Source organism: Vespula vulgaris, chromosome 10 (assembly GCF_905475345.1).
Source record: "Vespula vulgaris chromosome 10, iyVesVulg1.1, whole genome shotgun sequence".
NCBI lineage: Eukaryota > Metazoa > Arthropoda > Insecta > Hymenoptera > Vespidae > Vespula > Vespula vulgaris.
The window spans coordinates 6,778,107-6,791,649 of record NC_066595.1 but is presented as its reverse complement, the minus strand read 5'-3'; the positions used below and the strand labels follow the sequence as shown (position 1 = coordinate 6,791,649).

Genomic DNA, 13,543 nt, shown 5'->3' with positions numbered 1-13,543 from the left:
TCAATAAGTTTTTTAGATTTCGTTTTCATTGCAACAGATCATTAAATAATACATACATATATACATCATATATATATGTATGTATGATATACATGAGTTACAGGTGTAGTTATTCGAAACAAGTAAACAGGTCTTCGAAAAATATAATAATTAGTACATTTCAAAGCTTTAATCTTTTAAATTACAATAAACATTAAGTAGTATATAATTTTGTATTTACATTTTATTTGTTATACATCACTCCAATTACCAGACTATGCTTTATTCTATCTAGTCCATTCTCATGTCAGGATTAGATCCTTCTGAAATTAAACGCACACAATGTGTACTTAAGAATATTATATTTTAATAATAAGAAAAATATTATCGTCTAAAATTACCATATCACGTTCATACACTCCAGTGAACTTTGAAATTAATGCTATATCCAAGTATGTTTAATCAGGCGTATGCGGTGGTTCTTGACTAAAATACGGTGCAGTATCTTGCACTAATAAAGTATGACAAACATCACAGACTCTTGATGGTCTTTGCTTAGGACCACTATTCACAACGCGCGAAAGACAAGACTGACAAAATATATGGCCGCAATGACGACAGTGTACCTACACAGACATACACACACATATATATACATATGCACAATTTCTGGTATTCGAATTATGTTTAATCATGGCATTTAAAAAATATCATTCTATGTTCACCTTTTTCTTTGTAACTGTGAAAGTAACATGACAAGATGGACATTCATCAACATCTTCTTCATGTTGCCATCTTACCTCACTTCCAGCTTGTCTAATTCTTTCTAATTGCACCTATATCATGATTGGACATAACACAATATTGAGTTTGTAAGAAGGTTCATTCTATTATGTATAAATTTATTTTTATACCTGTAATGATTGTGACAGTCGTACAAAATCCTTTTGAACTGTTTCACTAGTATCCAATTCCTGCTGCAGGCTCGTAACTCTTTGTTTTAATTCAGTTATAGCTAATTCAGCTTTCTCCTTCTCTCTTGATACCTCTTCTAATTGTTTTTCTAACTGATCAAGTTTTTCTTCTTTTTCTGTAAATGACCGTTGCTCTCTTGCGTATTTGTCAAGTTGAAGCCTATACATTTACATTACTGATTAAACTATGATATCCTATTTCATAATCACGAATATTTTTTACTCGTATCTATATAATTATTATGAGAAAATATACCTACTTAAATTCACTAATGTCATTTTTTAGCATTAAAACCTGTTGTTCTTTAGCTGCACTTTCTCGTACCATTTCTTCTCTGAGGAGATTAACTTCGGATCTTAATGTTCTTTCATTCTCTTCTGCAACTTCCTGAGCCACTCTAGCCATTATCAAGTCTTCATGAGTTTTTAATAGACTTAGGTGTAGATCCTCTACGTTATTTGGCATATTAATACTTTCACTTTGCAGTTGGTGAGAATGTTTACTATGTTTTCCCATTAGATTCTCATTTTGTTTCTGCAGCCTGAAAAGATTTAACTGAATTCTCAATAAAAGGTTTTTGATGGCTGACACATTTACACAGGCATTTATTTATCAACCTTGAATATTCAAATGGATTTTAATTATGAGAAGATTAAATTTAATACTAAAAATAATCTTACGCGAGAAGATGTTTCTGAACTTCCTCTCGTTCTCGAGTTAATCTAGACAGCTCATCAGTAATGGTTCGTTGAATATGTTCAAAGTTTTTCTTTATCTCCAATAGCGTTTTTTGAGCTGTTTGTGAAATATCTGTAAGCTCTGCTACTTTGATTTTATGCTCCTCCTTTTTCTCATTCCATTTTTGTTCCATTTCATGTCGAAATTCTACTTCTTTTGCTAAATCTTCTTTCTGTACATTTAACATTCTTTCAGAATCAACTAATTGTTTTTCTAAATCTTTGACATTTTCCTGAATTTTAACAAGTTGTGCCTCATAATTACGGCACATATCACATGATTCTTGAGAGCTTCCAGATTCTTGTTGTTTCTTGAGCAATTGTCCTTCCTTACACTTCTGTAATTCATCATCTGTTGTTCTTAATTTTTCTTTTAAAGCCTTAATTTCGTGTTCAAGTGGTACTACTAGTGATCTTAATACTTCTGCATCCTCTTGTGCCTGTAATATATTAATTTTATAGAATATTATTGTTCAATTAACTGTATTATGAAGATGATAATTATATAGTTGAAATTAAAAGTTCCCTAATATGAATCCTATACTGTAGTAGAAAATGAGAGAAAAATTTTTCGAATGCGCTTACTTACGGATTTACCTTGCGCATGTTTTCTTCAAGATTATCTGGACCCAAGGATAAAGCATCTGCCCCCAATTGCGATGCAACTTTACGAGCTAATGTTTTAGTAACAGTTGACAATGATATTTGGGGCCCATCCAATTGTGGCTCGCGTGGTAATTGTGACTTTAACATTACATTTTCTTCTTGTAGTTTTACAAGCGACAACTTTAGTTTTGATATTTCTGTATCCTGTCGTTTACGTACACAGGATGATTCTTCAACAGTTTCATGAATAACTTGTTGTAATGATGCTATTTCTTCTTGTGCTTTCCGCCTTTCAATCAAAATATCATTTTGTATTTTTAAATCTGCAACTACTAATTGGCTCTTTGCTTCATCTAATTCATTTTTTAACTTTGCATTTTCATCTTGCAAACTTATGTTATCTTCTAATCTTCTCTTTAATTCTTCTACAAATATATCCGAGTTTAGTTTAGATATTTAGGTTAAAATTCTAAACATTTTTAACTTAACAAACTATTATCTATTGTTCTTGAAAATTATTTCTTAACATACCTTCTTTTTGAAGAAACAACTCTTTCATCTTTGCTCTTTGCACATTAAACTCTTCCCTCATTTTAGTATTTTCTGTTTCCAAACAACTGATCTTTTTTTCTAGAGTCTCTAAATTATAGCAAATAAAATTTTTATAAAAAAGATATGTAGCATATAACATTAAGGAAAAAAAGAAAAAAGAAAAGAGAAATGGTTACTGTTTTTCACGTTGAACTTATACGATCGTTAATTTAATCAAAGGTAAGATCTACTTCATTTAGATTATTGTGATTCAATATTATAAGAAAAGTATGTACATAATGAATGGACAGATTTATATTATTATATTTGACATACCTTCCCCGTCTGTCTTTACTACATGACTCTCCTGCGAGTGATTCTCCATCGTGTAATAATTTACTGCAGACGCATGTAATTTTTTCAATGATTCTACTACAATTTATGCGTTATATAGGAGCGTATATCACAGTAACCTATCCACGAACTTTTTAACTTAAACATGGTACGTACGTTCGTCAGACCGGATAAACTATAATAGAAGGTTGATATTTTATCTTCGTATAATGACATCAATATAAACCAACGTATGAAAGTACCTGGATTAAAACATCTGTTATGTGGTACAACTTAATGGTATAGAATAGTATAGAACCTTTGTCAACAACATTTGTAAACTAGACTTTACTTCAGAAAGATACGTACTATTAGATTTACACAATGATAAGTATCCTCTTATGCCGAGCGTCGCGCATTTGACGATGACGACGATGATTTTATCATAAAAGTATAGTAGGGCGCATGTCACGACAGTAGCGTCGCCGCTGCAAATATCGTGTACGCAAAACACTTGAATTTGTCACGAATCGATTTGAAACGCGCCAATTGGGAAACATTTTAAACGATATTCATTATCTGATTGGTGCATTTCGAATTGATGATTGCCAACGGAGATTTCAGGCATCTTGACCAATCTTAATCAATTGGTTATACATATACACAGTTTTATATTTTTTAATTTAATGATTACAGTATCCGCATATGCGATGGTTATATCCTACATTATATAGATTTTTTTTTTTTGTATGGATTGATGGCTTTATGTAAATGTACAAGTTTAGATTATATGAATGAATAAATAAATAAATAAATGTATATGTAAGTTCGCTAAAGTATTATTTAGTTATTGCTATATATTACGATATATAATATAACATTATAATAATATTTACATTTGTTATGTAATGTAAAAAAGAATGGACTTTAAATTTACTTTTTTATTATGGTTGTTCCTCACCCAGTGTAATTTTAGCTGTTGCTTGATAATAGTTTACCTCTGTAGCAGTTTTAAGTTGTGACAAGTGAATTTCTTTTAAAACTGTTTTACCAAATAATGTATCTTTATATTCCTATAATGAAAATATTAGTTTTTTTTTAACTTTTGAAATCATAAAATTCATGTCAAACAGATATTTGCTCTTACATTTAAAATTTGTGTGGCATCAAATTTTTTGTAAATATTTTTATCTATTGTTACATTGTTATCTTTCTTTCTATACGCTATGTTCATGAAAGTAACGTGTAATTTAACATCTTTTGTTCTGTTTGGCATTAAGTCTGTAAAATAATATTTTCTAATTCTTGTATCAATGTGTTATACATATAAAAATACATTATATGCAATATTAATTCACTTACCCTTTTCTGCAAAATAATCTACTATTTGATTAAACAATTCTTGTAATATATCATTTTCTGTAAATACTATTCCATAAAGAATTTTAACGGCACTTGGATTATCATTCATGGATTGAACACCTTTTATTTCTAAAGTAAATAAACCATGTTTCTCAATGAAAGGGCTGAAAAAGAAAGATTTCTCTACTTCTGTCTACTTATGAATTAAATTAGTTACAATTAAAATATTCTATTAAAAATAAAAATGTTCTATTCTATAAAAAAATTATATTCATTATACTCAATAATATGTTGTTTGCAATCCATAAATGTTTGTACTGCTTGGTTTCTTTCTTCTTCATCTAATAAAGTGAGCATTCCTATAGTAAGATGCAATTTCATTGGTTTCTGGAAAATAATTTCATCTATGCCTGTAATATCTCCTCCAAATTTTTGAATTACATCACTTTTAAATGAATTGAAATTTTTAATAATCTCATCTGTATTTAATGGTATAGACAAAAAATGTGTGTAGCTTAATTTTTTCCTAGATACTTCTATAATTAAATCAATTCGATGTCGTGCTGATAATATGCCTCTACGATCTGATCCAATTATAACTATAAATTGGAAAATGTAAATATATTATAAATTTAAATAATCATTTAATTTAAATGATCACTTTTGATAATACTAAAAATTAAATTAATCATTAATTACAATAAAGCTACCTATATCTCCATCTTGTTCTGGTTTGGGAACTTGTATACTTGTTTTGGTCTCAATTTCTATTCTTTTACGTACTGCATTTTTGGAACCAATAATAAATGGAAAAAATGGCCTAGTATATAAAATTATTATAATTTATTTTTTAATATATTTCATTATTGTTTATATTTCTATATTTTTTTGATATTTGAATTTATAAGTATGATGCTTACTTTGCAACATGAAATGAATGTTTTAATTTTGCTTCTCCATGAGGTACTATTTCAATGTTAAAATCAGAACATTCTTCATCTGTATAATCTGCCTGATAATCTTCCTCTACATATGAATCCATATTATTCTTATTTATCCAAGCTTCACTTTCAAAAAATCTGTAACATCTTCCATCCACCCATATTAGCTCTGGTTTTAATACATCCATTTTTATTATATTTAAATTATTATAAAGTATTAAGCAGTAAATGTTGTATTAATTTTTATCAAATACTCAATTCACTTTTTATTATGACAGTTAACTCTTATCATACAACCTATTAATAATATGTAAAATTTTACTTGGAAGAAAATAAGATCTTTTAAAAATAATTTCTCATAAAAATAAGCCTTACCTGATTAATAAATATAAAATCTTGTTTTCAATTTTCTTTTTAATTATTTTTTAAATCTATATGAAAAATAAGTTTCAGTGACTAGTTTTACTGACACTTTGTGATTATTACTTTGTGATAAGATTATTTAATGCGTAAGTTGAACATACACATATTAATAAATATAGTTTTTTTATGTATATATGTATGTGTAGGAAGATATAGTGTATATATGTACAAATATACATTCATGCATCGTACACTTATCATGTTCATAGCAGGTGCGCGCACCGTCGGATTACGAAGCGCCATCTCGAATGAAGTAGCTGAGTTTCAGTTGTTCTGCTTACACACTAAAAGTAGTGTTATGTACGTTAGTATTGGTGGTATAAGAGTATAGTATAAAAGTGAACATCAGGTGGAGTCGAGAAACTGTACATACAATTAACATAGTTTTCCTTAATACATTCCAACTACAGTAAAAAGTGTTATATTGTAAAAGTGCATCCGAAGTATTGAGGAAGCCCCGTCGCAGTTACTGCATCACGAATCGGTAGGCTTTACTGTCATTTGGCTTCTCCCAATATTCGTTATATATTTATGATTAATAGTATTTTACGTTACATAGCGTATACATTTTATTATATATTCGAAAGTTATTGCAATATTTGTGATTTTTGAGACTTTAACAAATATTTATTTGAATACAAAGAAATAAATCAGAAATGTCATTTTCTATAAAACACAGTGTCTGACAAGTTTTACAACAATGTTCTTAATATGTTCTGCACTTTATTCTAATATCTAAAATTAATTTTTAATTTTTTAACATTTACTCTTGTAATGAAACATTACAGTAAAATTGGATTTATATATTTTTGAAAAGACAGGGGCTAACAATGTTTGCTAAAAAAAAGAAGAAACCACAAATATCTACACCAACAAACTTTGAACACAGAGTCCATACAGGATTTGATAAACGAGAGGGCAAATTTGTTGGATTACCACTACAATGGGCTTCAATAGTAGGAAATAATCAGATCCTTAAATCAACCAATCGACCATTACCATTAGTAGATCCAAGTGAAATCACACCTACAGAGATTCTTGATTTAAAGACTATAGTACGAGGACATAATGATCCTAGAGTAAAAGTATTAATAAATGACAAAACTACAGAAAATGGATTACCCAAAACTAGTACAGTTGCCAGGTCAAATTCGCTTCGTTCTTCAAGTCCACCACGACTTAGAAGAGATTACAGGTAATCAAATATTTTTTCTATTCAATTGATGTATTATATTATTTCTAAAATTTTGTTTCGTTTTACAGGCATAATACTAATCTTCCCCCATCTGTTCCTGAAGGACAAGAAGTACCTTCAAATACTAGTCAAATGCAAGGATATACAAACTTTGGAAAACCACATAGTTATCTTGAAAAAATAAGACAAAATTCGCCAAGTGTTACGTCTGGATTAAACCCTAATATTCAAAATATGATTCCAAATCTTCAAAATTTGAACCCTAATATGCAGTCTTCACCAAATTTGACTCATACTGGACAAAATGCTCCTAATTTATCTCTTAATTTTCAAAATTTAAGTCCAATCGTTAACTCACAAAGCTCAACATCAAATCCAACTACTCCACAAGTTCCAGAGTCCGAATTTCACAGATTAAATTCTCAAATGACGATGGCATCAAATCAATATAATGGCAATCTGCAGGTAGATAATGTTTTACATTTAAAAATGTATTATGCAAATTATAATCAGTATAATCTAATTAAAAATAAATTCTACTTTACATCAAATATTGACAGATTCCAATCAATGAAGTATCTACAAGAGATCAAGTTGCTCAAAATATGTTATTACAAAAATTGCAACCAAAAATTTCACCAGTTGGATCAATAGCTTCACAAAGACCATTAAGTCAATTGAGCTCTCATAATATTAATAAATATCCACAAAATTATAATATGTGTGAAAATCCATCTGCGATGCAACCTCATTTGAAGAAACCAATGGAAACCTCACAGTCAATGCATAACTTATCAAAGCCAAACGTTCCTTCCACAGTTACTGGAACCACTTCGACGCCAGATCAAAATCAAAATATGAAAAATGCCTTATCATCAGGTAATTTAACAGTTGGCTCAAGTTCAAATAGTTCTAATAAGCAGACTGCTGAACAGCGTTTAACACATGAGCAATTTCGAGCAGCTTTACAAATGGTGGTAAGTAAACAAAAATATAGATCATATGTTTAAATTTATAACTTTTCTATACACCTTAAAAATCGTAGGTAAGTCGAGGAGATCCTCGGGAAAATTTAGAAAATTTTTTGAAGATTGGAGAGGGCAGTACAGGAACTGTGTGTATAGCAACAGACAAAAGTACAAATCGTCAAGTTGCAGTAAAAAAGATGGACTTAAGAAAACAACAAAGGCGAGAATTGCTTTTTAATGAAGTTGTTATTATGAGGGATTATCATCATCCTAATATTGTTGAGATGTATGATAGTTTCTTAGTAGATGATGAGCTTTGGGTTGTGATGGAATACTTGGAGGGTGGTGCATTAACGGATATTGTAACACACTCGCGCATGGATGAAAGTCAAATTGCAACAGTGTGTTCTCAATGTCTTAAACCATTGGCGTATCTGCACTCACAAGGAGTTATTCATAGAGATATTAAGTCTGATTCAATATTACTTACGGCAGATGGAAGAGTGAAATTATCTGATTTTGGTTTTTGTGCTCAAGTCTCTCAAGAATTACCAAAGAGAAAATCTCTGGTTGGAACACCATATTGGATGAGTCCTGAAGTTATTTCAAGGTATATTACTGATTACATCAAGAAAATTATATTTATAATTCCTATATCGTATTTTATAGATTACCATATGGGCCTGAAGTAGATATTTGGTCATTAGGAATAATGATTATTGAAATGGTCGATGGTGAACCACCTTTTTTTAATGAACCTCCTTTACAAGCTATGAGACGTATAAGAGATATGCCACCTCCAAAATTAAAAAATTCTCATAAAGTAAACAATGTGTTCTTATAAAATCTTCCTTATTGTTTATAGTATAATTAAAAAAATACACAATAATTGTAGGTTAGTCCACGTCTTCAAGGATTCCTGGAAAGAATGCTTGTTCGTGATCCAGCTCAAAGAGCAACAGCGGCTGAATTGTTACAGCATCCATTTCTTAGGCAAGCTCAAAGTCCAAGTATCTTGATTCCACTAATGAGAGGTGCAAGACATACAAATTGTTGATAGGTAAGATCAGATTATTATGATTCCATGAAATGCTTTCATCAATGATTGCAATAGTAGACACAAAAGTGGAAAAGTGCTAAATATGCCTGATGTATACAGTCGTAATTATATTGTAGATCATGTAAAGTATAATAATGTTTAGACAATTTATTCTGAAAAGTTTAAACATTCCAATTATTTCTGAGCTTATACATATTAATTTATATATAAATATATGAACTGTTTGCCAATAATATTAATGTTATGAAAGCAAGATGTTCTAAAGCTACGTATAAATAAAGTTCATAAATTGTTCTTGAACAATTTCTAAATAGTTCCTGAATAATTTGCGAACTTCTATATATATAAAATTTTAGTTTATACATGGCTGATAATATTGGACAAATGAATAAGATATCAATTTATATCTACTCCTTGTAGAATAAATAAAAAGTGCCTTGGCTATGACAAGACATTCAAAACATTGATTTTTGACTCATTCACTGCCATAATATATTTTCTTAAAGTAATTTATACACTAAGTGAAAGAGTACTTTGACTGACTTATGAAATTAAATCTTGTTAATAAATAAAACATGATACAAATTACCATGTTTAAATAAATATATTAATTTTCAAAATAGGAAATATATCTTCCTATATAAAATATTAGTGGCGGTGGATGTGTAAATTTAAGAAAATGACAATTGCTTATCTGTTGTTTCATGTTTTCATGATAAGATGAATATTTCATTAATTATCACAATGTCACGCTAGTTACTATTTAAATATGATATAGAGAATTATGTATGCTGCACAGATTATTTAGTCTATTGACAAATTGCTGATAAGAATAATGTGCCACGTATGCCACTATTTTAAGAATTGCTAAATCATTAAAAATTTTTTTAAATTTGTATTACACTATATTAATGTGTTAAAAAATGTTAACATACGTTTTTTAATACTTTTTATTTTTATCAAATTTATATTTTTATTTAAAATGAAATTCTCCAAATAAGAAATATTTTTTTTTTATATACGTATAACATGAGAGATATGATTAATGCTGTATGTATTCTTTATTCCGATTTTAATAACATGTGTATTAATCTTGTACTATGTTCTATAACAAAACATAGTAATTATAAATGTAATTAAATATTTGTTAAAATATAAAAAAATCACGTATTTGAACGTGATTTTTACAATCTATTTGTGATAGGCAACAAAAATTCATGTTCAAATGAATCATAAAGAAATATTAATATAATCATTAATCAAATAATCATTAGAAATATAATAATTTGTGTCATTTGAAAATAACGTTATTTCTGTTGAAATATTACTAGACGAAACTATTTGTAATATCATAAGATATTATTTTTTGGAAATTATGTATTGTCAATGTGGTAATACAAAACTTTTAGTATAATGGTTTTAAGATGGCACACAAATTATTGTTTGCACAAATGTGTCGTTTGAAACATTAATATTTGAAGTTTTAAAAAATAATGTTTATAAGATCTATATTATGTAGAAATATGTTTCATCTAATTTTCTTATACATATATTTATTATGATTCATATTGTGGGAAAATATCTATTATTGTAATGTAATACAAAATGTTATTTTATGCAGTATTCTTATGGAAGTTCAACATTCTAATGGAACATTCCTAAATTAATGGAGGCATGAAGTGTTCAAAATAGCTATGATTTACTTTTGTAGAATATTTTTTTATTATTACTCAGCCATACAAAGTAATGAAGAGTCAATAAGTATAAATTCAAATATTCATTTCGAAGAAAAATTAAAAAAAGAGAAATGCCTTAAAAAAGATCGTTTTTGAAAAATCTAGTATATAAATATTTTTGGAAGATATACAGATTTAAAATAAAAATATAATACTCGCATTTTTAATCAACATTTTATATATATTATAAGTTGTACAATATTATTTTGAATTCGACATAAAAATATGTATATCAACGATCAGTAATAAGCATTATTTATAATGTAAAATATAATTCATTCAGAAATTATTAGGGTCAAAAATATTTTTAATCAAATCTTTACGTACGTAAGCGATGAAACTTATTGGGATTATGTAGCATAATAAAAATTATCTTTAAATTGTACAGTTTTTATACTAATACAATTAATGATTAATATAAGTAAACAGATTGTCATTTATACTGTGCAGACAATCGATACTTGTTTTGTTGTCAACTTTCTTTTTAATATATCGAAATAAATTCACATTGAATAGATTGCAATGAAGGATGTATACGAATGATACAATTATATTCTAGCATTATATATATATATGTATGTATGTGTATATATATATATATATATATATATATATATATATATCCCCGAAAACGTAATGTATTGACCAAAAATATTGATTTTGTTTTTAAGTTTTTAATGGGAACCTTTTTTTCATCTAAGGCAATATTGTGACAATAATGATTTTATTTGTACAGTTTTATTTGTTATATAACTAATTATTACAGTTTTGTGATATTATGTAATATTGTAGTACTATAATTACCCAAAATGGAAGATCTGGATATTGAACTCTCAATGTTATTTTAATCATAAAATTTCATCATTTTGTAGTTTCAATTATAATTATTAATGAAAGTTGATAATGTTTTACGACAAAGTTAAGCGAGTCATTTATTCATACAGTTATAAAGACTTAGGAGATTCGAAGAACAAACAAACAAAAAAAAACAAATATCGATGATTCCAAGAAAGTATACTTAATATCGAATATTAATACTTTTTACTTTATATTGCGGCACTAATCGATAATTAAGGCCATTGTACTTATTATATTTTTATTATAATAAACGAAGAGCTCTCGTTGAGAATGTACGAAACTACGAATTAAATAATGATATTATATGTGTACATAAATCTATTTCTAGAAAATAAAGATATATAGATAAAACTATACTTTATTAATAATTCTCTTAGTCGCAATATATCTAAATTTTATGTGATTAATTGAAAAAATAACAATAAAAGAAGATATAAAATTGTTTTCTAGTCATTTTTTACGATTGTGTTCAGTTATTGGCAAAAAAAAAAAAAAGAAAAGAAAATGTACATTTCTCGATACTCATAAGCTTTATTTACGAAGTCAATATCAATGACATAATTAATATAATTTTACAATGATTTATTAGTTCCTTTAAAAACTCGTTGAAACAGACCTAGTCATAGAACGAACGCTTATAGAATGATTAGGGGAGAAACGAAGAGGGTGATGGCAAAAAGAAGCAGAGCGCTGTTACTATGCGGACTCAGCATACCAAAAGGAAAGGCGGTTCTAGCGCGTTCGCGTAGCTGATTGGTTGAATGCGACGAGCCTCTGTTCGACCGGGATGACCTTCACATTCTACCTGCGACATAGGCGCCACACGATGACTCGTTGACGCATGACTTCGAGCTTCGAGGAAATTAATAGTTGAATATTCCTGGTATCGATAATTCGCTAAATGATGCAACATAGATCAAAAGTATTTTGAATTCTTTTTAACCTGAATATTGGATGCAATTAAAATTAGAAAAAATTTTGTAAGAAAACAAAAACATTTTAATTTCTGAAATGTAAATTTCGTCCGATGTAACTGGGATTTTTTTTTTTTTTTTAATAGAAATATTTGTACACATTGTGATTGAATTCGAATTATAAATTCCTTCAAAATTTCTACGAAAAAGGATATAAAATATACATGTCATCATGAACAATGCGAAATTCGCTTAAGCAATATTATGTAGAAATTTCGATAAAAATGTATCCGTTATCGATAAAATTATAATTATTCTTCGAAATGAATATTGATACTTATACTTTGATCTTATTGATATAAAATATATGGATATTATGAATTGTAATCGGATCTATTTGAACTTTTTCTTTGGTTCAATTTGCTAATATTTATCTTCATTGAAAAATTTTCGTTGATCACAACAACGAATAATATCTAAAGAATAATTTTAAGAATAGTTAAGAAATATAAAAAATTAAAAAAATAGACAAACTAATTGTTATCGTATTAAATCAGCTATTTTCAAAATCAAAAACGAATTTTGTGAGAAATGAGTGGCCACGCCACTGATAAATAGCGTCTGGGCTCGACAGTGATAAAACGTGACGTGGTATACGTCACGGACGAAGGACGATGTATATGTAAGAAAACGTGTACATATATACGTGTATGTTCCAAGGGGTCGTCGTATTCGAAGTGTTTTATAAAAACCGACAGAATGACGAAGTAGGCGTGTCCTATAAGGCACATGGAGTTGGTCACGTAGGATGTAACGGACGATCTCGAAAGTTTCATCAGCTCTCTCATCGTAACGTGTACACAATCGTACATACATACATACATCATACACATATATATATCAGCACACACACACACACACACAC

General features: G+C 28.3%; 3 protein-coding genes across 6 annotated transcripts; 1 reads left to right on the top strand and 2 right to left on the bottom strand.

Moving 5' to 3' along the window:
* Positions 1 to 154: 154 nt before the first annotated feature.
* On the bottom strand, positions 155 to 3,666 carry LOC127067123 (rab GTPase-binding effector protein 1). Of its 2 annotated transcripts, XM_051001700.1 has the most exons (10): positions 3,425 to 3,666; positions 3,165 to 3,357; positions 2,829 to 2,936; positions 2,289 to 2,722; positions 1,635 to 2,131; positions 1,214 to 1,495; positions 894 to 1,113; positions 705 to 815; positions 381 to 605; positions 155 to 302 (listed from the first exon to the last, which is right to left on the bottom strand). In XM_051001700.1, the coding sequence occupies exons 2-9, from the start codon at positions 3,211 to 3,213 to the stop codon at positions 438 to 440; spliced, it is 1,869 nt and encodes a 622-aa protein (XP_050857657.1). In that variant the 5' UTR covers positions 3,214 to 3,357; positions 3,425 to 3,666; the 3' UTR covers positions 155 to 302; positions 381 to 437. The 2 variants fall into 2 exon arrangements, with proteins under 2 accessions (XP_050857657.1, XP_050857658.1); XM_051001701.1 differs by having other exon boundaries at positions 3,339 to 3,666.
* A 318-nt stretch (positions 3,667 to 3,984) lies between these two features.
* On the bottom strand, positions 3,985 to 6,013 carry LOC127067125 (activating signal cointegrator 1 complex subunit 1). Of its 2 annotated transcripts, none has more exons than XM_051001704.1 (7): positions 5,840 to 6,013; positions 5,444 to 5,761; positions 5,234 to 5,343; positions 4,804 to 5,122; positions 4,524 to 4,687; positions 4,309 to 4,442; positions 3,985 to 4,234 (listed from the first exon to the last, which is right to left on the bottom strand). In XM_051001704.1, exons 2-7 carry the CDS (start codon positions 5,650 to 5,652, stop codon positions 4,106 to 4,108), a joined length of 1,065 nt encoding a protein of 354 aa, XP_050857661.1. In that variant the 5' UTR covers positions 5,653 to 5,761; positions 5,840 to 6,013; the 3' UTR covers positions 3,985 to 4,105. The 2 variants fall into 2 exon arrangements, with proteins under 2 accessions (XP_050857661.1, XP_050857663.1); XM_051001706.1 differs by having other exon boundaries at positions 5,444 to 5,611.
* A 163-nt stretch (positions 6,014 to 6,176) lies between these two features.
* On the top strand, positions 6,177 to 12,060 carry LOC127067121 (serine/threonine-protein kinase PAK mbt). 2 transcript variants are annotated; one of them, XM_051001695.1, is made up of 7 exons: positions 6,177 to 6,371; positions 6,709 to 7,082; positions 7,151 to 7,547; positions 7,643 to 8,059; positions 8,128 to 8,660; positions 8,720 to 8,873; positions 8,946 to 12,060. In XM_051001695.1, exons 2-7 carry the CDS (start codon positions 6,718 to 6,720, stop codon positions 9,105 to 9,107), a joined length of 2,028 nt encoding a protein of 675 aa, XP_050857652.1. In that variant the 5' UTR covers positions 6,177 to 6,371; positions 6,709 to 6,717; the 3' UTR covers positions 9,108 to 12,060. The 2 variants fall into 2 exon arrangements, with proteins under 2 accessions (XP_050857652.1, XP_050857651.1); XM_051001694.1 differs by having other exon boundaries at positions 6,705 to 7,082.
* The last annotated feature ends 1,483 nt before the right edge of the window (positions 12,061 to 13,543 follow it).